The 26,000-nt window shown below is 41.4% G+C and overlaps 1 protein-coding gene across 1 annotated transcript in view; it reads left to right on the top strand.

Moving 5' to 3' along the window:
- The window catches only part of SYNE3 (spectrin repeat containing nuclear envelope family member 3), a 54,453-nt gene that overhangs the window by 16,121 nt on the left and 12,332 nt on the right, over window positions 1-26,000 (top strand). Inside the window, 14 exon segments of the mRNA XM_036384029.1 lie at window positions 3,934-4,095; window positions 4,815-5,159; window positions 6,339-6,475; window positions 8,376-8,523; window positions 9,272-9,454; window positions 9,707-9,850; window positions 10,806-10,940; window positions 11,902-12,063; window positions 12,787-12,877; window positions 12,880-12,949; window positions 13,835-13,961; window positions 14,138-14,293; window positions 14,938-15,087; window positions 16,299-16,337. Of these exon segments, the coding sequence (XP_036239922.1) occupies window positions 3,934-4,095; window positions 4,815-5,159; window positions 6,339-6,475; window positions 8,376-8,523; window positions 9,272-9,454; window positions 9,707-9,850; window positions 10,806-10,940; window positions 11,902-12,063; window positions 12,787-12,877; window positions 12,880-12,949; window positions 13,835-13,961; window positions 14,138-14,293; window positions 14,938-15,087; window positions 16,299-16,337 (2,049 nt within the window).

The following is a 26,000-nucleotide window of genomic DNA, read 5'->3' as shown; positions in this document are numbered from 1 at the left end:
CCTCTGTTATAATGCTGCCTTCTATTAATTCCCACACCTACACACCAGTCCAGAACAGGAGCCTGACAGTGATGGATGCTTTCCCTCCCTGGATGCCGTTGTACAAAGTTAACTTCAGATCACACTGGAGGAACAACAACATTCAGATGCTTGTTCCATTGCCCTGCTTGCCTCATAGATACATTTTCTCTTTTGAAGTAAAATACCCCAAGCCCCAAAAGGGACAGAAAACCCCTAAGCTGGCATCTTTTGTGAGCATGTAGTTCAGATATTTTTTAGCCATAAATATACAGCTACTGCTCATGTCTCTCCAAAATCTAGAGTATGTTTGGAAATTCTGTAGCTGCAGCTGCCACAGAGAAACCACCAGCAGACTTGGGCCATAACACTGATTATTTATTTTTAAAGGTAGATGCCTTGATTACAAGGCATCTGAGTATTCAAATAAGAAGGTTCCTGGGAATTCAGGTGTTGTCTGTCTAGATTGCCATTTAAAATTATCATTCTCTCCCTCCTCACCAAAAATGTCTTTGGTTTTGAAGCTGGAGACAGTCATTAGTTATTTTAATAAAGCTGTTCTTTTAGATAAGTAATTTGAATACTCAAAGCCAGGATGTGACCTTTGTGAGACTGATTTTACATGGTGTGATTTCTCTAACCGACTTGGATACGTGCTGGTGTAAATGAGATCAGGAAGTGGCTCATACTAGTTAGACAAAATATGTCTTTATGTTTCCAGCCAACTGAGACGCTAGAAAAAGCTTTTCTTTGGCATTGGTTATAAATACCACATTTCGTAGAAGGATGGATTGAGAGAATCCAGCTAAGAAATCTCTCTTTCAGGAGGTATGGAACAAAGAAGGGAGTTGGAAAGCCTTGGATTTCGCAACTGAAGTAAATGAGGAGTTTATTATCTAATGCCAAGGTGATAGGCACCTTGGGAATTGTGTTGGAAAGTATAACATTTGTTAGGGAAATCTTGCCACCTCTTGCAGTGGGCAGGAGGAATGAATGAATGGAAGAGACACAGGAGTTGTAAGGGGATTGTTCTGGCTCCTCACATGATGAGAGGCCAGACTAAATGTGACTTGCAGATGCCAGCTGAATGCGTGAGCACAGGAGCTCGCTGGTGTTTGTTACTCTGGTGCTTGAAGGGCATTTTTAGACCCTGTGCAGTTGTCCAGCTCTATCAGAAGGCAGGCTCTTGGACAGTGTTTCTTAAATGGTTTGCCTGTGATATTGCTTCTTTGGTATGAGCAAATGGTGGGAGGTTATTTTTTTTTTCTTCGTGCTAACATGTGTCTTTAACATTCCCAAATTTTTAAAGCATATCTTTTAATTACATTGATAGGAATATTTTTAGATGTGGCAGCCATTTCCTACATGCTTTCCCTTGCCCATGAAATTAAAAATATGCAGATGTAAATGGTTGTATGTTTCAGCATAAATGATGATTGAAGATGCTAAGAAAAGTTATGATATATGGGAAGTTGATATTTAGGAAATATATTAAATACTTCTGAGCACATCAGATTCATTTCAGTCTGTGTTGTCTCTGTTAAGTGAAACCTAGATACTTACAATAGTTTGCAAAGGTACCTCAAGGGTAAGACTAAAAGTGCCAGGAAGGGCTACAGGAGCTTTCTGTACTCTCCTTGAGACACTACAGAGGGATTTAAAGTAGGAACTTCCTCTATGTGCTCTAGATTGCCTTCCAGAGGGGGCTTATTTGCCTTCCCTGACTGTGAAGAGAGCTTAGGGGACAGGGCTTCCTAAGCCTCTGTCCACCTTCCTTGAGTACTCAGGGCTGGGCATGTCTCCTCATGATAGCCTAATGAATATGGATGTTGAATTTCCCACTGTGCTGCTCCCCAAGCAGCTAACCTAACAGGAGCAGGTGATACCTTATCTTTCATCATTGGAAAGTTTTCCTGCGTAACTCTTGTCGGAGGAGGGCTTAGCCAACTTTTTCTAAGCTTTTTGTGTGACAACTAGCACAGTCTGTCCAGATCCATGGCATCTATTCCTTGACCTCACAGACCAACCCAAACTGCTTATTCCTTTATTTTAGCTGGCCAAGGGTAGGTTGTATTGACTTCCTTTTGAAACCCCTGTATATCAGCCTAAGATTTTTGAGCTTAATAGCATCTCTGCTTTTTATTCTGATTTATGCCTTTTGGAGCTTCTTCCAGTAAAATAATCTAATTCCCTGGAGTCAATAAGCTTAGCCTGAATTGGGTCACTTTGATGTGTGGCTCTTTTACACTGCTGTAAGGCTGTCTTCTTCAGATCCTTGACTTGAGGTTGAAGCATGAACTGTTTAGCGTCTGCAGATTTGAGAATCGAATTAACACATGGGGATTTAGCAAGTGAGGTGTTCTGCTGGACACAGAAGTCTGCAGTCATAATTCTACCCTTTGGTTTCATCCAAACCTGTGTATGGCTGGTGCTATTAAAGGTCATGCTCTAATGATTTCATCCTCCATGGGAAACAAGTGTCCCTTAACTGTCCCTCTTTTGTCTCACAGCAGGTCAGCTAACTTGAGGGGAGTCACTCAGGATTTGCAAAAGTCAGCAGAGACTGAAGTGGCAGTGTGAAAAACAGGCTGGTGGTGTTCCACTTGCAGGGTGGTGGCTTTGTAGTGCACCATGGGCATAGCCTGTCCCAAGGGTGAAGGGCAGAGTCCCAGAGAGACTGCCACCCCCAGCACATGGGGGATCCTTCTGGCCTGGCTGGAGAGCAGGCTGGCAGAATGGACATGGCTCACTGCCACCTCAGGCAGCTTGGCAGGTTTGGGGACCTGTCCAGAGCCTCACAGGGGCAAGGGAAATGCAAAGGGGACTTTTGAGCTCTACCCACCATTGCAGCTGTCACTCTACCTGCCCTGGAGGGCAGCTGCTCAGAGGCCAGTGCTGTGTCCTGTATTACACAAAATGAAACTTGGCCCATTGTCTGTGAGAGCAAAGGGTGCTTTCAAGCTTGCTGCAAGCTCTAAATGGATTGCACAAGGAGTGATTTTTTTTTTAATCTAATCTAACCACAGTGTACCTCAATTGCTCTCCATGCCAACTGGAGAAGGGCAAGAAAAAATCAGTCTGATTTTGCAGAAGATAATACTTATGTTGAATATTGTACTAGTGAAACAGAGCAGGTGATTTGTGTCAAAATCAAAAAGACCTGAACTTGGGCTGGCAAACAAGGCCAGTCTGAGCAAATGTGACTCTGACTTGTGAGGAGTGCCAGACTGGATCAGCAGGCAGCAGCTCATGATGTGCAGGCCCTTATAAATTCAGGGATTGTTGGTTATAGGGTGCACAGGCAGTAACTTGAAAAATGAAGCCTGCTTTCCATTGGCTTGAATTTGCTTCCAGAGTCTGTGATATCACCCCAGAATAGTTTGTGACCTGCTGAGTAAGTACAAAACTGCCTGGACCACACAATTGGAGGTGATGGTCATTTTCAATGCAGTCTGTTTAAATAAAGAAAACTATTTAAAACAATTTTTATGCCTCTACTGCATTCTTTTATTTTCATTTGGAGAGATAAGATGTGCTCATGTTTATTTTTAACCCACAAGAGGAATGTAACTGCTTGTCTCTCAAAGTGAAGACCAGAAACAAACTTCTGTCACTTTTCTTCTTCTAATGAGAGAGTAGGACATTTTGGAAAGCCAGAAATTCAGCTGACAGGGCCTTGCACTTTGTGTTCTTGGAGACTCAGACATTGAGAGCCTGCAGCAAAGTCCAGACAGGAGCAAGCCTTTGTGTACTTTGGTGTTCTGTTTCTCAAGGTAAACTTTGAATTCCTGTGGAGGCCAAGTGTTATCAGGGCTCATGAAAAGGGAGTCTTGTTTATAAATTCTGGGTTACAATGTAAAGGAAAAAGAGCCAGATAAGCACAGTTCTCACCACTTCTGATGTCTCTTGTTACAGAACAGAGTGAAACTGCTTGAAACTATAACCAAGGAACATGAGCAGTACAGCGCCAATGTCACCCAGTTTCAGTCGTGGCTGAGTGGTGTCACAGAGAAATTAAACTGCTGCATTGGAGGAGCAACCAAGACTTCAACAGAGGACAAGCTAAAGGCACTGAAGGTCCTTGAACAATATAGCTCTAACAAGGAGCTAGGATTGTGTGTTTTTCATGCCCATGTGTGTTGCTCAAACCATACAAGGGTGTTCTTGAGAAAAGAATTACACATACAAAATAGATGGTGATTTTAGCATGGGCTAGGGCAGATGAGTTGTAAGAGGTCCTGAAACTGTTTGTATGTATGGTTCTTCCAGTATGAGTCACAAACTGGTCTGGTTTGTTTTTCTTAAAGCCTGAGCTCAAACGGTTATGTGATTCTTCGAGAATCTTGTTTAAATAAATCAGATTTGGTAAACATGATCCAGTTAGACCCTGAAGGTTCACAGTTTTTGAGAGTTTAGAGCTGGTGATGAAAATACCAGTTTTCAGAACAATATCCTTTATTTTGGTGCTAATGCTTTTAATGTTTAGCTTAAAATCTCTGAGATCCAACTATTAATATATGTCTAGTGCCTGCAGCTCCTGTTCTCTTTGTCAGGGATCTCAAGTTATAAGCATTAATGAAAACCAATATTTTCAGAAACAATGACAATTAGTATTACTCAGAAGGCAGTCAGATGACTAACCCTGGCTTCTGGTCTCTTGAAAAAAGACATATTTTGAAATAATAAGTGAAAACCAAAATACGTACGAGGAGAGGTGGTCTTTTTTCCTACTGATTTCAGCTTTTTCTCCAGCTTCCAATTCCTGCAGATAATCTTTATTTAACTTCTTTTTGCAGGAAATTGCCAAAGACATTAGGAGTGGTGGAAAGAAATGGAAGCACCTTGAAAATCAGTGTGCAGAGGTGATTCAGAATACCTCTCCACTTGGATCTGCAAGACTGAAGGATGAACTTGAAGAGCTAAGAAAAGCCTTGGAGAAGTTGAAACTGCTGAGTAGTGAGGAGGAGGAGAGATTGCTCAAGATCCAACAGTCTGAAAGTGCCTATGAGTCCCAAGCCAGACAATTAGAAGCAGACATCCAGCAGCTGAGGAAAGACCTACAGAGACTAGAAAATGACCTGGACCCTGGGGAAGGGGAAAAGACTGAAGATGAGTTTGTAATTCTGTGGAAAAAATGCAATGTAAGTTGTTATTCTTTGTGTGGAGGATCAAGTGCAGCCAGAGACTGGACATGCATAGTCACATCCAACAGATGCCTGTCCCATTGGTTAGAGATGATAAGGAAGGAGTATGAGTGTGTGTGAAACACACTGAGGAAAATGTGACTGCCAGCAATGGAATCAACTGCCCCAGCCTTCATCTTACACTGCACAGGAGGAGCAGGGTTGGAGGATGTGCTGCAGTTTATGCCTAGAGTTCAAAGGGATCATATGCAAAAAGAGCACAATACAGAGCAAGCAACACAATTTGCTCCACTTAAAAAGAAGCAGGAAATTAATGCCTCACTGAATATATATATATACACAGACACAAGTGCATTGACAGACACAAGTACACATATTTCTGAGGTATTTGGTGAGACCATTGCTATGTCATACCCATCACCTCTGTAAGATAGATACCTCTCTTCCTTTACTAGCAGACACATCATCAGTACTAAGAAGTCCCGAGATTGTAACAATCCAGTATGTACACCAAAACCAATCTGCTGCAAAAATGAGTGCAAAAAAATTGTCACACATTAAGCATTAAGTAGATAAGAATCTTTACTACTCGTTTTCTCTTGAGGGCTGGTTTTGTATTTGTTATCTGTTCTCAAAATGCCTTTCACTGCTCTTTGTATATCTAGAGCTGTGCAGGACTAACTGGGAAAAGTATATGCAAAAAGGATCAAAAAAATTTAGACTGGTTCAATCCAGCTAAATTTGCATGGGTTTTAGTTGTTTTTGTTTCCCTGAGTCACCCTAGAATTAACATTCTCTATATGTGAGCTCTGAGAATGATGTGTTCAGGCAAATAGATGCTTTTAAGACTGCTCCAGAAATGCAGCTCATGTTATATACTGCAACCAGTGAACTGAAACCAGGCCTGTTTGGGATTCGCTCTGTTCAAACAGTGAACCCTGCAGATCAGATGCAGAGGCTGGGCAGTGTGAGGGGAGGAGAGAGAGCCTGCTGGAAAAAAACTGTTGCTGAGAATGTTTTCTGTCTTAGCAAGGGCCATATTCCTTATAACCAGGAAAAAAACCACTGAAAGGGGATTTGTGCATACCCTGAGACAGAGCCTTACTTCTTATTTCATATGGCAGACATTATATAAGGTGTGAAGGTGTGATCAGCTCATTTTTTTTTTAAATAAAGGCAACAAGAGCAGCTCTGGCTGCAGAAGAGTCAAAGATTGAGAGGCTGAAGGCTCAGCTTAAGGAACTGCTACGGTTTTCCCAAGATGTGCAGCCACACGCTGAGAGTGTTGTCTCTGCAATACAGCAGTATCAAAGGTACTGGAAAGTCTGATTATGGTGGGGGGAATCTTCTCTCAGGGATTGTCAGGGGCCTAAGAAAAAGTGATATGCCATCCAATTGTAGGTGATGGGTAGAAAAAAAAAGCTTTTGATAATTACATCCGCCTCCGTGTTTCAGTCAAGCTATAATTTTAGCCATTTGCTGGGAGCTGCAGGCTCCTGGTAATTTTCAAGCAATGCTCTTACATCATTAATGTTGTGTATGGTTTGAAGAAAATTAGATTGCTGGCAGCTAATCTGATCTAATTAGCATTTTATAATAATAATTTATGTATTTTGCTTGCCTTTCATGCCAGCAACTAGAAAATCAGGACAGGAGCTGTGGTAGTAAACGGTTCAGAAGAATTATGGCCCTCCCTTGTTGAGTTTGTTGCAGTGACTCACCAGCCTTAGCAATTATTTGGCAGAGTTTATTCCCCTTCTCCTGGCAGCTCATATGCATGTTCCTGTTTTCAACTTGCCTTGGGTTGGAAACTCTGAAAGTTTAGCCTCTCCCAGACTTCAGTGTTTCCGTTTCCAGGCTGCCTGGAATCAGGAAGTAAAGAAGCTGCAGCAAATTTTGCAAACTAGAAGAAAGGATCATTTTTTTAAGGGAAAAAAAGAAGGTCAGTTCTCTTCCTGTATCCCAGCTTATTTCCCTCTGTGCACAGTATGCTGTCCTGCTGGAAGGGTTATAGGTCATTGTGGGAAAGGATTGCAGTTTAAAAACTAGCAAGTAAACAAAGCTGAAAGAGGAGCAAAGAAGGCAGGGACTTCTCTGAGCAGAAAATGGCAGCTGCTTCTTTGCCAGCTTCTCTCCAAGGCTTCTTTGGGAAGTCTGGCAGTTTCCCACTGAGCCTGGCAGGGGCAGCAGAGCAAATGGCAGAGGGCGTTCAGTAAAGTCAGAACTTTCTATTTGCGGAGCTTTTGGCCTCTGCAAACTTGCCTTTGTTCAGCCCCGTCATGGCCCAGTGACACAGGTAAGATTTCTGTGTTTATGGAAAGGCAGTATTGATCCTGCTTGGCATTGCTCTCACCTGCTTCTCTTGTGAGTTTGCAAGATACTGTTCCCCTGTGAACATAAAGTTTGGGCTGCATTTTGCCACATCAGGCAGGATTCTGCAAGCTGAGAAAAACAGGAGGCAGCTGCATGGGGTGTGTCACTGCTGGGCCTTGTCACTTGGCTGTGTTTGGGCTGTGTTCTTTTTAAGAGAAGCCTGGATATTCATTGAAGGTTTGCTGATTTATTTTTTTTTCCCCAATAATAGAGCTGTGTATGTATGTGGGTACATATACATAAATACAAATACTTTTTTTATCAGAATCACCTCTATGTACTAATATAAATTCAAGTAGTTCTGCAAAATTTAAAATAATTCTATATGAATACATAAATACATAAAAATGCATTTTTCACTTTTTGTTTTAACATAAGGTTATCAAAGACTTTTTAATGTAATTTTTTTAAGAAACAAAACCTTGTTTTTTCCAGGCAACTGCAATTACACTCTAGACCCTCTTGACTTGTTCCTCCCATGAGTCAGTGAGACTGCTCTGATAACATGATTTGTTAAATCACACTAGTGACAGCAGCTAAGAAAGTTCACATACAAGGGAAGATTACTGGCTACTAGAAAAGTAAAGTAGCTCCTGATACACAGTTGCACAGAAGACAAATGTGTTCTGAGACATCTAAATAAAGTTTTGTCAGATGTCTCTGACTGACAGAGCAGCTGCTGGTATGCCACAGCAGGCTCAGGCAGCAAAACAGACTGAGGCTTTTGTGTTGTGTATAGTTTACACCCCAGTATTGTGTTAATTCATGCCTTGAAGAATAGAATGTTTGGGCTTGGATTTCTTCATAATCCTTCTCTTGGTTGTCACTTTATCCCTACAGTGTTAGAAGCAAGACTTCTAAAATGAGCACTGATACAGAAGCCCAGCTGTGGAGACTCATCCAAAATCCCCTGCAAAGTTTTGAGCAGTGGAAGCCATCAGTCCAGATGCTCCTGGAGACTGCAGAACCAGAGCTGGCTCACATTGAGGTAGCAAAGCTGTTGCTAAGTTCAGAAATGTGGGTTTGACCAAGCCTGCCTACAGCTGCCAGGCAGCAGCAGCTGGAAGGTGCTGCCAGTGTGGCAGGAAACCCCCCAGGAGGAATGGAGCTCTTTATTTGGCTTCAGCTGTAGCACATTGCCTTATTTTCTGCCTTCCATTTGGTTAACTGGAGTGTCAGCTGAGCAGGCTGCAGAAAATGCTAGGTATCTTTAACAATGATGATAATACTGTTCAGCATTAGCCCAGATCTCCCTGGATGGGAAGTTTGTGGACTCTGTTAAAGAATTATGTGGTGATATAGATGTGGGATTAAAATGCACGATTAGTGCATGTTCCCAGCAAGGTATGTTTGTTACTTTGTCATCCCTGTGATCTCCAGAATAAATGTGTCTGTGAACAGGGATGGAATTTATCCTCAGGATGAGCATTCAAGCTGTCCTTTCTGTTGGTTGTTTAGGCCTCTCCTCTGCACAGACAACTCTTTCCATAGTACAGCTTACCTCTCTTTCTGTTCACAAAATGGATGCAGCCCTGGTGCCTCTAACATTATCAGGAAGATTTTTCCTTTAACTGGGCACTGTCCAGGTACCTTCTGTTACCCCTTGTTGGCCCAGCATGCTGTTTTTACCTGACTTTGTTGTACTGCTTTGGTTGTGTGACTTGTGTGAGAATAATATGATTATATGATTTTTTTTTTTTTGGTATGATCTCACTGGAAGAACTTTTCTCCTTCAGGCTGCTCTAGCTGAAAGCTCCCAGTTCAAAGAAAGGTTGATGACATTACAGCTAAAGAAAGATGTGCTAAACAATGTGCTTGGTGAGGAAAAAGCAGTGTCTTTCCTTCAAGAAGTAGCTGAAGCTTCAAAGGAGAGAGAAATTCTACACAAAAGTCTGCTGCAAAGCAAGAGCAAGCTCCAGGTGAACTACAAAACTCATATACTGTCTTTGCCTGTGATAAAGACAAAGATGAAGTCTTTACTAAGCCAGTTTTATACATATAAATTTAGTACTAATCCCTTTCCCTAGGTTGATCAAATATTCAAATAAATTTGTGGTCTGTTGCATAGTGTAGCTCAGTGTTTGTCCTGAATATGAAGCAGATATTGACAAAACACAATGTCAAGGTATATATGTTAAATGCTGGACCTGTTTTCTTATTTCTCCACCTAGAATTTGATATTGCAACATAAGAACTTTGATGCTGGTTTTGCACCATTGCAGAAGAAATTATCTGCCATCAAAGCCAAATTAGATCTGGAGAAGGAACCACGGCCTGACCTCTTGGGTAAAAAGACACAACTCCAGAGACTCCAGGTACATTACAGTATTGCTTGGCCATGTTATCCTCAGCTAACTGTGGTTCCTGTTTGTTCATATTTTCTTAGCATTGGGAATTCAGTACCTTTCCCCTCGATTGTGTGTTAGATAATTTCATTTGGTCCAGTTTATAGCATGAGTGAATGAAATTAAAGCAGTGCAGATGAAGCACTGTCAAACTGAGCTTGAGGGAAGGAAGAAGCAGCTGGAGCTGTTGGTGGTACACCTTCTTGGACTAGTTTAATTGCTAAAGAAAGTGTATCCTGACACTTCCCACTAGCAGTGAAACTGCACAAGAAAGATTGGTTCAGGTTAACTTCCTCAAAAGAGTTTCCACTGTTCCACTTCCTTCTGTATCCTCATCTTTCTGCTCTTTACCTTGTCACTTAACTGTGACACTTGCTGGATTTACTCCACAGCTGATTCAGCTGTCCAAGATAAGAAAAAAAAAATTAATGGGAAAAGATGATAATGTTTTGGTTAGTGTTTCGAACTGGCTCAGCAAAGGGTCCAACATGCAGTAGAGCCTGTTGAAGGCATACAGTGGGATTACATACCTGGGAGAGGGGAGAGAGGAGCAGGAGGAGAAGGGACAGGGGACGTGCCTGCCACGGTGACTGTGACAGCTCAGCTGTACTGTGGCACCTCATCCTTGGTGACCACAGGGTGTTATCACCACACTTCTTTGCTGGTTATACTATGGCTCCTTTGTCACTTCTCAGCAACTTATCTTCTTTGTTAGCTCCCAGTAACATGTAAAGGACATCCAACTATTTTTTTCAGAAACATTTACTCCTAGGCATCAAAACAGTTCATTTTCTCTTATGACACTGGTTCTTGCTGGGTTTTTCCTCCTCACACTGTCAAATGAAGCTACCTTCGGTGTATGTTTTTGAAAGTCCATGCCATACCTAGCACACTACACACATGGAATCTGTCTTTTCCTCTGCAGATGATCCAAGATGACTTGGCAGAGCTTGCAATTCACATGGAGGAGGTAGAGAAGCTTGTTCAGTCAAATACCACTCACAGGCATGAAATGAACCAACTCTCATCTGATTCTCAGGCCCTGAAGAGATCACTGGAGGTAACTTAAGGAAGTTTTTAGTTGCCTGAGGGGTTGTCAGTTGCCTCTATTTTAAAAAAATTTAAAACATCTTTGAGCATATGACATTACATACTTTGAGTGACAGATACTTTTATTTCAGGGAAAGAAAGCACTGAATTCTTAAGACTTTGATAACTCTTCCAGGATTCTCTGATTATCTCTAATGTGATTTCCCTTGGGAATAGGATGCCATCCACATGCATTTTGTCTATATAAACTGTTTCTGGAGTGGGCCTGAGATTTCTGACCAAAAGAACTCATATTATCATGGTGATGCTTGCACTTCACAGATTACAGGAGAGGGGGTTTGTACCAAAGTGTCTGGGGATTTTATGGCTTTGTGATCTAAAAGTTGAGGAAAGAGAAAAGTGCAGCAATTGTATAAATACTTGCTTTGTCCTGAGGCATTTTGTAGCTTGCAAGCATACCTATAAAGTGACCTCCAGAGCAATCTCAGAAGATTCTCAGAAGAAGAGCTCATGAAGTTACCTTAGCTATGCAGTTCACTATAAAATTGTGTGTGTTAAGGTGTTACCTGAACATGCACTGTGGAATTCTAGTTTCAATTTCAATCATCCCATTTATCACTGAACCGAACTTTTGCCAAACAAATCTGTACAGTCATTTCTGATTCAGGGAGTGTAAGATGTATTTGATATTGACTGTAAAAGCATGCAAAGTTTCTATTCCCTTTCAGCTGAGAAGGAAGGGAGCTATTCTAGTTCTTAATACCCCCCCCGTGTGGTTGAATTCAGGCCTGCAGGAGCTTGGAGGTGTTCTGCACATCACTGATGCTAAAAGGATAGGTTTTTTGTCTCTCACTAATAGCTGCTTTTTTCCTTTTTCCCCATGAGGTTTAGTGCCCATCATAGTGTTTGAGCCAGTAAAGAAAGTGCTTTTGGTCTGTCTTTGGTTGCTGACATATTTTTATCATTTGTAGATGATGATACAGCAGAGTGAAGACCACGTTCAGAAGCACTGGGCATATAATGACAAACTGTCTGACCTCCAGCAGTGGATCTCAGTAACCAGGGAGAAGATTGACTCCTGCCAGGATGCTGATGGGGAGCAGAACACCGAGGGCAGGCTGGAAGACCTGGAGGTGAGAAAAGCATCTTAGTTTAAGATGTTAATTATTCACTTTGCAGCATTCAGACATTAAGCGTGGGGGTTTCTAGGGAGGATATTTGGGTTCAGGAGAGTAATGATGTGTGTTTCTCCTGCAATGATTGTTGGCTACTGTTGCCTCTCTGCTTTGCCCTGGGATGTGCTCTGGGATGTGGGGCCATGTAACAGACAAGAGCAGTGAAAATGAGTAGGCAGTGTTGAGATGGATAAATTATTATCCAAGGGTAGGTGGTCTGTTCCTGTCAGGATTATCTCTCTGAACAATATCTGCCTTTGCCTGTGTGTACTCATCAATATATTAAACATTGATGCCATTTTAGCTGGCCTTCTGCTTGTTTAACTGAGCTGGTCCAAAGCTGCCAGCTTTTTCCTGTGTGGCAGTACTTTGCATGTTAAATTCACTCTAGCAGGATACTTCAGCTGGCAGCTGTTGCCTTCATATGGGAGACCAAAGTCTTTCATGGGAAGGCTACAGAAGGAGGTGCATTGACATCATGCACCCTCAAAGTCCTCCCATCAGCTCTTTGACCTATGTTGTCTCTTTGGAAGCATCTGCAGCATTTTTTTTCCCTCTAGGTATGTTCTAGCTAGTGCCAACAAAACCAGCATAGTCCTGGACTGAACGTGGCCTTCGGTGTGACATAGCCTCCACTTTACCCAGGATACCTAGGAGTAATTTCAGGGCTTTGCATTTCAGAGATTGCTGGCTGAGTTTCCAGATAAGGAGATCCAGCTGCACCTTGTGGAAACCCATGGCCAGTTGGTCATGGAGAATTCTTCTCCAGAGAGACTGCCCATGTCCAGGCAGAGCTGGATCAGCTGAAGGAGTCATGGAAATCACTGAAGGAGATGGCAATGGGGTAAGTGTTCATGTAGGTCTTCCTTATGTCACTTCCATGGGGTTCTTTTTACTGCAGTAAGAACAGACACACTTGAGGCTTTATGCTCTGTGCTGTGAAAGTGAACAGTCATACCATAATGCTAGAGATTTTATTTAATTGTCTGTAAACTGAAAATCATTACTTTTAAGAAACCCTTTTTAAGACTCTGTGAACCACAATGTCTGTGAATCTTCCTTTACCTCGTGTTGGAGTAGGCAGTGTCTTATGGCCTGGCTAACTCTTGTTCTGCCAGTCTGTGTCAGAGGAAATTTGGCACAGACTGGGTGACTTGTGCTGTTCTGTCTCATTTTCCTGTTCTCCTTGGGGATACCTCCAAGGAGGATGTATCTGCAATGGGATTTGTGCCTTTTGCAAACCTGAAGAAGTATAAGCTAAAAATCTTCTCTTTAGATAGGAAATGAAGACTTAATTTAATTTGCCTCCACTGTGTAGTGCTGAAATGCTGCTCATGTTTGCTAGTCTGTTTTAATATTTAATGGTGTGCTGTGCATGTATGATTGTATTCATACATACTGTCAGAATATGTCAGGCACAAAAAATAAATTACAAAATTGAGGAAGGCTTGATTGTACTGCCTCCTGCAACCAGAAAGAAAGGTATATTGCCAAGGTATTATTTTTAGTCCCCTAAATAAAAGTAAACAAAACACTTAGAAATGTCAGAACTAGAGTCCTGGTGCAGCTGTGAGACATTCTGATTGGGAATAACTTCAATAGTTATAGTGTTATTAGTATTAATAATGATATAATAATAACAACAATAGTGCTGTTTTCCCAGAGCTGTCTCCCACAGCCCCCATCAAAATGTTCACTGCACTGATATCTCTGGGTTTGTGTTTCCAAGCCTCCTCAAAAAGTGGCAGTTAAGTAGACCAGTGGCTGACAAGAAGAAGAAAAGAGCATTTTTGGACAGCAGATGGATGTCTAGACCTACTTTCCACCTTTTTGATGTCGACCCCAACCATAAGCAGGTGAGATGGGGACTCTGTGTCTGCCTTCATGTCAGCCTCACAAGAACAGTTTCATTGCCTTCATCTGATATTGTGGGTTACAAAGTTGGAGGTTAAGATTTCACAGTCAGTCCTTCAGAGGAAACTTCTGAACATAACAGTGAGGGCTTTTTTGTTCCTGTTGTTCTGTATCCCAGGAAAAGATGGGAGAAGGGCAAACTGCAAGCAGCCACTTGAAGCTCCTACATGACTTTGAAGAGTGGCTCCAAGGAGAAAACACCAAACTGACCAAAATTCTTGCTGGGACTCCATCTTCTGCAGAGGAAATTAAAGCACACCAGAGCAAACTTGAGGTTAGTTTTCAGGGGGTGAATGGAGAGAAATACTGCAATAAGTGTGAACTCTTTCAGAATTAGAAAAATCCAAACAACAACAACAAAACCCAGAACCACTCCACCTACTAACCAAAAACCCACCATCCCCACAAAAAATTCCAAAAAATCCTCAAGAACAAATATACAAAAAAATCAAACACTATGCACTCTACTGTATGAGACTCTAGAGTAGATGAAGCTCAGGAATTTAGGACAATTTTCATCCTATCTACTAGGAAAGGTCTGGCAGAACCAGAGTAGAACGGAAAGGAGTACACCTGGCATTTAGCTGTTGGGCTGGACATTTCCAATGTGCTATGCCAAAGGTGTTCATTAAAAGAAGCTAATTAAAATCAGTGTCAAATCAATATTTGTTCTCACTCTTCCTGTGGAGTATAGCCAAATGCCATGGCAATTTGTTAGATTTGTTGCATTGTTAGAAACTAAACACAGGAATATCCAAGGCTAGAGGAGTCCTGCAGGTGAGTTTCATATTATTTCAGGCCAATAAAGCAAGAACAAAAATAAATGTGTGTGTAAATCACTGTTTTTTCAAATGCTGATTTAAAAAGTGGGGCCTTCCTGAATCCTGAGTTGCTGCTGAGCCTTGTCTTTGCCTTTAGGAGCTGCAGTCTCGTGTGCCTCATGGTCAGCATCTCTTTGAGGACCTCCTTCATCTTCATCCTGTGGTGGGAAGTTCTGAGGACCTGGAGGAGCTGCGCTACCGATGGATGCTCTACAAATCCAAGCTGAGAGAGGCCCTGAGCTCACCAGTAAGTGACAGCTGCTGAGCTGTGCCATTGCTCTTTCAGGCTGCTTCACATTGCTAGTCTTACTTAAGCAGTATTCATGTGTAATCTGCTTAATTAAGAGTTGTGTGCTTTTTCCCTTTGTACGCTATGCTCAAGATATTTATTGAGATGAAAGTTTCAAACCAGAATAGTAAATGGAAAAGAGACATGCAGCTGGGATCTGAGAGGTGTTTGTGTGTGTGAATACTTTGGGTGTGTGCCTGGTTCTGGGCACATGGATTTCTATTTTTTGCCCTTTCTGCACACAACATTCTCCATAGAATTATTTTTCTGGGAGTTCCCGCAGTAAGAATATATTCACTGTTCATTATTTGTGCCTCCTGCTGTGAGACAGAATAGTCACTGACTGAACTGATCCAAAGTAACTGCCCAGAAGGACCTAGTCCCTTTTGAAACTGTCCTTATAGGTTAATGATTTGGAATGAAATAAAGAGGAGACATTTTAATTCAAAAACCAAATTATTAAAGAAGTTATCTAGTTGTTATATATAAGACATCCTAAGGATGGCAGAATACATCATCATATATAAAATATTCCAGGGCATTCTAAAGGTACTCCCATGTTCTTAGCATAACCATATATAATTATTAATTAATATTTTTCTAGCTTAACTACTCACATTATCTGAGCAGCTTCAAGCTACCATAATCAAAGGATTAGAATTTACAGGTTTGCATTTGGTACTTTCTGTATACAAGGGCTTTCAAACTTGAACACCTAAAATTTGAGACATTTTAAAATTTTCTGCCTTGAGAAACATTTTCTTGAAATCCACAGCTTTTTTAGAACATAAATCCTTTAAAATGCATGGAAGGTAAGCATGACTTTATTAGTAAAGAGCATGTTTCTGTGTTTGCCATTGATTGAAATGACTCATGGTTTGTTAACCAAAACCTTCTGTAAGCATTAACAGAGTCAATAGGTGTCAGTAAAGTCAAAGGTATTGCTGGGAGAACTGCTCATCTGTTTCAAGTAGTCAAGAACCTAAAAACATGTAATCTTTCTGCCTAATGTTGTTAAAAAGCCCATTAAAAAAATCTCCTGCTGGTTCACTCTGTCCAGGTGACCATGAATATGAAAGAAACATCCCCTGTGTGGTGAATACTCGTTTACAGGCGCCTCTGGGATCTTAACTTCATGCTGCTTTTTTTTTTTTCTTTCTTTTAAACAGGGTGCTGGATCTTTGGAGGAACCAGACAGATTCAGAAAGGCAAGACAGTTTCTTATTATTAAGCTAAAAAAATGTTTGACCAGACATTTTGCAGAAAATGGTTTTAAACTTTTCTGAAGATTCCTGAAATCAATTAGCTTATTAAGAGCCACTCTTAAAGTATTTGTTGATGCTCTCCAGATTTTTAAATGGAAAATTATTCCAGAGTTTTTACTCTTGAAGTAGGCTTACTGTATCTCTTGAAGCTAAATATCCATTTCGAGAGGATATTTAGGAGAGGAGGGAAACTCAGTTTTTATACATCTGCGTGCTATATGAATTTAATTCATTTTTCAAAAGAGACTAAAGAAGAGCCAAAATATCTATCTAAAGGACTTAGTGGTAAAGTGCCTAAAATAATTTTGAAAATGGGACTTCTAATTCTTTAGACATTCTGAAAAAAAATGCTTTGGATCAATCAGCCCACCTTCTTTCTAATGCAGAAAGCCGGAGAAAGTCAAGAGATTTGTCTAATGCTATTAGACTAAATCCTTATTCTAAGCAGCAGAATTCCTCCTGTGATGGATTTTCTTTTTGAAGTGATGACATAAGAAACAGAGGCAGTACAGGAGATGATAAGGAGAAGCTAAAAGAAAACAAAATACTGCCAGTTTCTTATTAAACCAAGCAGTACTTTTGATCCCATTTTCATAAAGTCAGCAAATTTTTCTGTCACAATTTGCTTTGTTTATAGAAGCTGTTCTGCTTTGTACTGTCATCTCACTTTCCATTTGTGTTTAGAAGGAATAGAATAAGGCTTTTTTTGCCCAACACAAAGGAGATTGGATGAGTAATGTGTTGCAGGATCATAATCACATAGTCATTCCAAGGTAAATCAAACCCTTGATTTCTCCTCGTGCAACACCAATAAAGGGTGCAGTACAGTGCACTTCAAGCATGGCCAGAAATCAAGACTTTGCTAATTCTGATGAGATATTCCTCTTATTCTCAAATGTGGAGTAGCAGCTCCAGTATTTTTACCCAGCAAAGTACTGACCAGTTTTAAGGCAGTTCTCACACCTTCCTCAATAGTTTTGGCTGCAGTTCAGCCTTGCTGAAGATCCCCAAAGACTTTCTGTTCTTGCCTGTCTGGCTCAGCATTAATTGTTTCAGCCAGTAAGGTCACCAGAATTTTTCAGGCTGGAAAAACAGTATGACATTTTAATACTTGGTGTAGAGGCAGCCAAACATTTAGTAGTGCTTCTTTTCCCTAGAAGAGGCTCACAGGGATATTCCAGAAGACTGACCAGGGAGTTCTCTGATTTCACGTTGTTTGATTGGGTCAAGTTGTTTGTAGGGAAAACAAAACAAAGGCTTTAGGCATAAGCATGTCTCCAGTACAGTTAGATGCCATTTTTAATTTATCTGCCTCACCTGCCTTGGGGTACATGATATTTATTCACCCTTAAAGTCTCCAAATTAGACTAAAGTCTTCAGTTAATTTTCAAAGATACTGGCTTAGCATAACGGCAGGCAGCAAACATTTGTCAATTAGGCCTACAGCAAGAGCACAAAAAAACCTCACTCTGTGAGTTTTTAATAGCTACTGAACACAAAGAGAAACAGCTCAGGGTGGAAAGGACTGAAGAACTGAAATACCTCATAAGCATGAGGGAAATGGCTCCCATTGCACTAACAAGTGATTTGCAGTTTCCCTTCAGCCAGTACAGATGTTGCTGTAACTTATACGCTGCTCACTTCACTGAGATTTCACTGACCTCAGGGCCTTTATTCTCTGTTTAAACAGTAACACTACAACAAGAATCCAAGTGCTGGAAGCAGTAATGTCTTTTTTTTTATTCAGGTTTTATCAGGATGTGAGACAGTGTTGCCATAAGATTTTTGAGCACCACTTAAGAGAGCCAGAAAATAATGTTGATCCCTTTTGGGTGTATCACTGTTTGGCCTAAGAAAAGAGGAAAACCAGGCCAACTGCAGAATTCTAGGCTATGCAGTTTACTTTAAACTCAGATTTAACATCTAAAATGTGGCTAGAAAGAAAAGAAAGATTAAGCAAAATATGAATGTCTTTTCAAAGCTATGGTAAAGGAAGCCAGCTACCTTGAAGAGAATGGCTGATCTCAGGAATTGGTATCTGCAGGAAGTGCAGATGGCTGCATCACTGTGCTTGCAACAATCAGTGAGTTTCCATAAAATTGGATCAGTTTATCTCTAATTTGTCAGCTCCCTCATGCTCTTGAGTCACACAAAATCAGCAGAAGTGGCAGAAGTTGATGTATTTTTGGAGCGCTCTCTGCTTTTTGCAGCACGAGGTCCCCAGTGACTCTGCTTGTCTCTCCTGTTGGAGCTGTGAACATTTTGCAGCAGCAGCAGATCAACATGGAGAAGGGGAAGACCCAGTTACAACCATTCTCATTTGACTGCCTTCTGATTTGATTCCATTTCTAGCCTACATAGCCAGATGTTGGGCAGACTAGAGCCTGCTCCATGTATAGTAATGTGCTTTTGCTCCTGATCATTCATCCATTGCTGAGGACATGCCCCTGCCACTGGTGCCCTTAGGAGCAGAACAGCCTAATGATTGTGATGTGAGTGACTTCTTGTTGATTAACAAAAAGCAGTTGCAGGAAATTGCACTGGCTGCAGTGAATTTTTAGCAGGTGCCAGTGACAGCCAATGTAGATGGATATTTCTGCAGGGTACCTAGCACACTCAAGAACATAATCAAGCAAGTGCTCAATAATAACTATGATAAATGTTACTTTCAAAGGTTGGCTCCCAGCTACCTGAAAATATTCTATGAGCATTCTTAGCATAAATAGGAAGTAGAAGGCTCATTATTTACAGGTCTAGGTAGCCCTGTTTGATTTATTTTCTCAAGTTCTCAGAGTAATTACTTCCTTGCTAAACAAACGATCTGGCTTTATTGTTTGTACAAACAAAATAATTAGAATTCATTACATCAGTGGTCAGCTAATTGCTTCCTTTGAGATTCTGCTAAGAGTAATCTCCTGTAACATACAGGCAGAAGGAACATGTAATTTAATCTTATTTAGAGACACCATTGATCTGGAGTCAATCAAATTAATGCAGTCATTCAGGAAACTGCAAAGCAAGAGCTGCCACAGCTTGCCAGGAAGAAAACAGTACTGTGCTCTGCTCTGCCCTAGTGCAGATATGATGGGAGTTCCTCATGGCAGAAAAGCACAGCATTCTGTGGTAGTGCCCATGGTAGGGGTGCCTCTCTACTAAAGGGTTTTCCTCAGGTCGTGCTGGTGTTATCCACTTGAAATCTTCTGTACAATTACAGTCTTAGTAAAATGAAAAAGACTTACTAAAAGGTATCTTTTCCTCACTTTTCAAAACCTCTTTTATAGGCAATGCTAATATCTGTAATATCTGTCCATTATTTTTATTTCATCACTGCCTATAAGCCTGTGCTTAACTGATTTAGGAATTATACCATGACCCAAACACAGGATGAAGGGCATCTTAGCATTAAAATTAGAAAATAGATTTATTTTCTCCCTACAGTGATATTTGCTCAGAAAGGAAACTTAGTAAAAAAAAAATAAAAAAATCCCAAAAAACCCCACCTCCAGAAAAATCCTGACTGCGCATTCCTAACTCAGACCCACTGTTAGGTATGCTGAGCCAGGCAGCAGCATCCCCTTCCTTTTCCAGCAGGCTCACAAGCTTCCCTTCACATTACTGCACCTGGGAGACTCCCTGCCACTGTGCCCTTATTTCTGGAGGTTTCATGTAATTTTCCAATTTACATTGCAGTGTCCCCTAATGTTAGATAGCTGGGGCTCTTTGTTTGCTGTTTATCTGGTCTTGCCACACCTGTGCCTTGCCAGTGCTCTGCCTGCAGCAGTGCTGGTGCAAGGAGGTGCCATCCTGCTCCCCAGGACACCTGGTTCTTACTTTCCTTTCATGCTTGTGTGGTGTTAGTTAGGCAGGTGGTTGGTGCTCCCTGCTTTATGTAAGAGATGTGTCCTTTAGCTGCAGATTTTCACCAAGGAGATAGCTTAGATTTATTTTCTCAGCAGTTACAATTTTATGTCCTAACTGAACGGTAAAGAGAGACAGAGAGAGATTTGTTGATCCATAGCAGAATGCAACCAATTTTCAGTATACACCTGAAAAAACAGGTTTTTAACACAGCTGTAGAAGGCACTGTAAGAAAAACACTTCTAATCATTACCTCTAATTTTTATACTTATTATTTATTTAAAAGTAAGCCATCGCATTTTTGAAGTATTTAAATAAAATGCAAATATAATTAAATTATGTATAGTGACTGCTGAAATTTAAGAAAAGTTTGATCTTGACTTGAGAGAAATCACTTGAGAGAAGTCACTGGCAAAGCAGCTGGATACATACATTGTTGTATACATCATATATCATACATACATGATAAACCAGCTTTTGATGTCAATAATTTCTTCTGCAAGTTCCAGAACGTTTTGTCTTTTGTCTTTCTTTCAGTTTTTATTCTTTCTGTGCTTATTTTAATTAGTTTATTTCAACTTGCAAGGATGAATGGACGTTGGAAATTGGGAAAAGTTGTTTTACTTGCCTGCCTTCCTGAATATAGAAGACTAAGGTCTTTTTCTGCTTGTTTAGGTCTGGAGAATTATAGAAATCAGTGCTACTTTAACAGATCAGGCTGTAGCTCTTGTCCTATGATATGCTGGAAACATGTCATGCTGTATGTGCACACAGAAGCTAACCTTTATAAATCCATTTGTGTCACAGTAGCATATGGCACAGTGCTTAGTTCTGAGTGACTTTGCAGCAGAAATTCTGAAATACCCACCATATGTGGCTGCTGAAACCTCAGATATGAACTGCTGGCTCATTTTCTGCTTCTTTTAAATGAAGCCTCCCTGGAAGATTCTAGATTATCCCCCAGCCATGGGGAATCTGCCCTAAGGAAGAAAACAGTCTTTAATTTGCCTGTACACTTACCTATTTACATGCATATGCTTATGCATTTCAGAATTGAAAGGAGCATTAAGGGTGCAAAGTCAAGCAGTCTGAAGATGGAAAATGTCGGAGCTAAAATTGCTTCTATGGCTGCAGTTAACCTCTCTTCAGCCTTCTGCTTCATTCTGGTAGCTCTTTATGCAAAGGAGAATGATAAGCACAGGGATCAATGGGGTCCCAGGCCCCCCCTTACTGATTCCTCACTGCTGGTTCCCTACCCTGGGCAGTGTTTGCTGGTAGGAAAATACAGCTCTGAACTCAGGGTCTCACTGTCCTTTTGCACAGGCCATGTAACCTCTAATCAACAGAGGCTGGTCTTAGTTCCTGATGTGGCTTGTGGGATTATTTGTTGCTCCTGTGGCTTTGCCCAGGAGCATGTTGGATGCTCAGTTCTGTGGTGACAGTAGTATCCAGCTCCCCTAAATTACTTCCCGCTTGAGAAGGCCAGCTGTGATTTGCAATGTGTTGTTTATCTTGGAGAGGGACATTCATGGCTCTGAGTTGAGAACTGATGGGAAGCCCAGCTCCAAATGATCTCACACTCAGGTAAAAAACCCAATTTCCTTTGATTTGAGAGAGCAACCTGTGATCCCACTGGAACTGATCTCTTGTTGTCAATAAACTGCCTCTGTGAGTGACAGCTGAGGAAGTACCCAGTGGGATCCCAAGTGGCAGAAACACAGGGCCTCTGAGACATAACGCCACTGATAAGGCAGCTGCTTCACCAAAACAAGTGGTGCTGCTTAATACTCCTGTCCAGGCATACTCCACTTCATCTCCAGGATGAAAGATTCCTTTCAGTATGGCAGGCTGTTGTTTCAGCCTTCCTGGCAGCTCTAGTTATTCCCAGAGGAATAATGAAGTGGTAGAATCCTTACCTGTGTAGGTGATCTTTTCCAAGGCCTATCTATTCTTCCTGTTAGGAAGTTCTTCTTCTGTCCCTATTGCTGTAGTTTAAGCCCAATATGTTGTGACCTTCCCACTGTGGAGGGAGGCCTGGATTCATCCTGCCTAGGCATTTAATTTAGGGTTTCACATCATCATGATTTTTTCTGAGAGCATAGATGATGGTTGACTCTCCATCTCTTGTTGTAGAATTAACTAGGAGCCAGGTTCAAAGCTAACACAAATTATTAGTTCTTCATGCCAGCTGGATCTCCTTGCTAAAGAACATTGAGGACGTTGTGTAGGTTTAAGGGGAAACGGGACAAGTATTGGGAAGAAAGATTCCCTGAATGTTAAACAGATGAACAAGCCCTATCAGGCTCAGGAAACTGCCTGAACTGAAAGTAGCTGGAGGCTGAGAATATTAAGGAGAAGTTATTTGTGCTTGCCTTACTACCCATGCATCTGTGCCAGCTGCTGTAGAATAGAGGATATCTGGGCTGGGTACAGCCCTGCACGAAGTGGAATGGCTGCTGGTGTCTGTGTGTTGTGACTGTAGGACACTAAGGCACTGGGCTCTTTATCCCTAGGTAGAGCAGGAGTTTTCAGGCAGCAGTGCATTTCTCAGGAAATACTCTGAGGTAAGAGGAATAAATCCAGACTAAATATTTTTTCTCTGCTGGATGACTGACTCAGTGGTGCAGGTATGATTTTTGTCAGGCACACTGGTGACATACAAGCAGCAGCAAAACTCTGCTAATGAGGCTGGTATGAGATGCTATATTGCTCTGCTCTCTAAAATAGCTAGATTAACTGTGTGTTTTCTTATATCCTGGAATGTGGTCAATAGCAAACCAGGGGGGACACTGATTTTTAGTAAAACACTTCAGCAACTTACACAAGAATATTCTGTAGCAAGTTCTAAAGTGTTTTTCTGCTGTTTCCCATCCAAGTGATTTTCCACGGTGCGTTTGGCCAGGAGTTATTAACTGCAAACAGATTGAGCTGCTGAGCACTCCCTGATCCAAACCCATGCTTGTCACTCAAACGCCCCAACATGAATCAAGTACAAATGTGAATTTTCACAGCCAGTGCAATTCATTTGGAGCAAGCATGCATTTAGCATTACACAAAACACAGCCGTCCGCCCCTGGACAGTCCTTGCTTGTCCTGGTATTTTGAGGGAGAAGGGGGAGGACATTTACTCCTGATGGTGAACTTGAAAAGTATATTTTCCTTTTAAATGCCAACCTATTCCTTTTCCATGTGTGTTTCAAAAATATCTCTGACACTTTGGCTCAATACCCAGGTATTCCAACTGTTATTCTAAGATGGTGGGAATTAAAATTCTGTTGACTTCACTGGAGCTTTGCCAGTTTTTCTCAGAGGAAGATTTGATTTCAGAATATTTAGGAGAGTCTATATCTGACACAGGCACTGCAGGCACTGTGGGTGCTGGGTGGCAGCTGTACTGATGCCAGTAGCTGGAGTGATTGGGAAAGGGAAATTCCACTGTGTAGCAAGGGTTGTGGTTCCAACCTTCTCATCTTTCTCATCATCAACCTTCCATCTCATTTGGAAATTATATATTCCACAAAAAAAAAAAAAAAACACCAGTTGTTCCAGCAAACACAAAGCAATGGAACTAATGTAGGTTTCATGTCACAACAACTTGGGCATATAACTAATGAATCCATTTGTAAGATACCTGCTGACCTCCACAGACAAGTAGTTCCTGATCCTGACTTTATTTAGTTGTTCCTGTGCATAATCCCACAGCAGACACTGAAATTAATGATAAATCTCCTGTGGATTTCAGTGTGTGCAGGTTGAGGCCCTAATTTATTAAGGGTTTATCATTGCAAATTTGCTGAAAACACCAAACCCTCACAGCTCCTGTGGGCCTCATTTTCAGTCCTGCAGAGGCATCATAATACTATGTTTGCTATAGCTGAGTCATTCCCATGACAACAAATGGAGTCTAAAATACAACATTCGGACCTTTTTGTGTGATCAAACACAACAGAGAAACTGGGTATTGAAGACAAAAGTTCTTTGAACACAAATACCTATAAACCCAGCTAGCAGGTGGGAGAGAAGCAGCAGATAAAGAGAAAATATTTCCCCTTCTCTGAAGTTCTGCCCCAAGGTAACTGTCTCTCCACAGATTTTTCTAATGCCAGGAGCTGCTATGGTTAGCTTGAGTATCCTCCTCTGCAGAAAGCTCAAAGAGCAAATGAGAGCTTGTTAATAAATCCATTTTGCATTAATTCTTTCTGGAGGATGAGCTGTGAAAAGCAATACTATTTTACACCTTCTTCCAGTGTATCTAAAAGCAAGGCACTTTGAGAAATGGGATGAGATTGAAATGTTATTTGAGTTATTAATAGTCTTTGCTATAGAAGTCAAAGCAGAGTCAGTGAACTGCTCTGAATCAAATGCTGGATTGGTAGAAAAATCAGGGTATGAAAAACAGTGGCTAACTGGCAGTGTGGTCACCACAGGAAAGCAGTGCCAGGCCTGAGTGACCATAAGATATCTGCTGCCTGGGCTGTGGCAGGAACAGAGACAAGGCACAACTGGAAACTCTCACATTTCACAGCAGTTCATAGGCAGAAAGATGTAACAGGGAGGACATGTGTTGCAGCTGGCCTGGCAATGAAAGAATAGTTTCAGACTGAAATAACTTTCAAAACCAATTCTAGAGGATTGACAGCAGTAAAACAGAAGTTTTAGGTGTTGCTAGGAAGACTGGTGGTCCTCACAACTGTGTCAGTGAGAGGTGGATTTCTAAGTCCCAGTTTAGTTTCTGAGAACATTTTTGAGGATTACAGTTGGAATGAACTATTGAACTCTCAGGATCCTTCCCTGTAACAACATCAGCATTAAGACTTACTGTGCCTTAGTGGTAGGACAAAGAGCATGGCTTGAATCGTCTCAATGCAGAATTAACTCAGATTGGATCTTCGACTGACAGAACTCCAGCTGTTCATATCTACAAACAAACTTGCTCATGGATTCTGGAACCTGGCAAGGGTCTTTTTCCTTATAGATGGGCCACTCTGATAAATGTATTTGTCATACTGCTGCATATTATGGATGTAATGAAGAATTAAGAATGAGAAATCCTTGTCAATGAGGACAGAACTGTGGATGACAGTGCACTGATTTACACTGAACACACCAAGAAGTGGCTGATCCATGGCATTACAGAGACAAGCCCAGAGAGCTCCAGCCAAGAGCTGTGGCTCTGCTCTTGTGCACAATAGATTTAGCATTGACTGTAAACACAGAAGACCCTCCAGGCTTTGTTCAACCCTTAGGCAGATGATAGCCAGGGGGGGAGAAGGATTTCAGGTCTGGACTAGAGAAGGGAAATTCTCATTAGTACAGCCACTTATGCCTTGTACTTTGAGAGCAGGTCACAGTAGGAACAGGTGATATCTGTGGGGCAGCCAGGTTGGTGAAGCTTTGATTTCATGGGTAAATAATTACTGTACCCAGGGAACTTGCCCAGTAGTGCTCAAAGTCAGTCCCACTCACAACCTGGCATGTAGACTTTATCCACTGACAGTTCCAGTGTCCAGGGACCTGAGTTTTCCTTGGCCTCAGGGAACAAATTACAACCCAGGTACTGTGGGCCAGAAATGATAGAGCAAGCAGCTGTTGCTCTGCTGCCTCTACATCTGCCTGACACAATAATTAAATCTCACCAGCCATTCAATATAATGGAAGCAAACCAACTACAACAGAAGGATTTTGCAGCACACCTGTCTCGTGATGTGTAACTGCAGCTGTATATTTACTTTTGTAATTAATTCTGTA

The sequence above is a fragment of the Molothrus ater genome, chromosome 6 (assembly GCF_012460135.2).
Source record: "Molothrus ater isolate BHLD 08-10-18 breed brown headed cowbird chromosome 6, BPBGC_Mater_1.1, whole genome shotgun sequence".
Taxonomy (NCBI): domain Eukaryota; kingdom Metazoa; phylum Chordata; class Aves; order Passeriformes; family Icteridae; genus Molothrus; species Molothrus ater.
The sequence above is the reverse complement of the archived record's forward strand: the minus strand, read 5'-3'. Positions and strand labels throughout refer to the sequence as shown.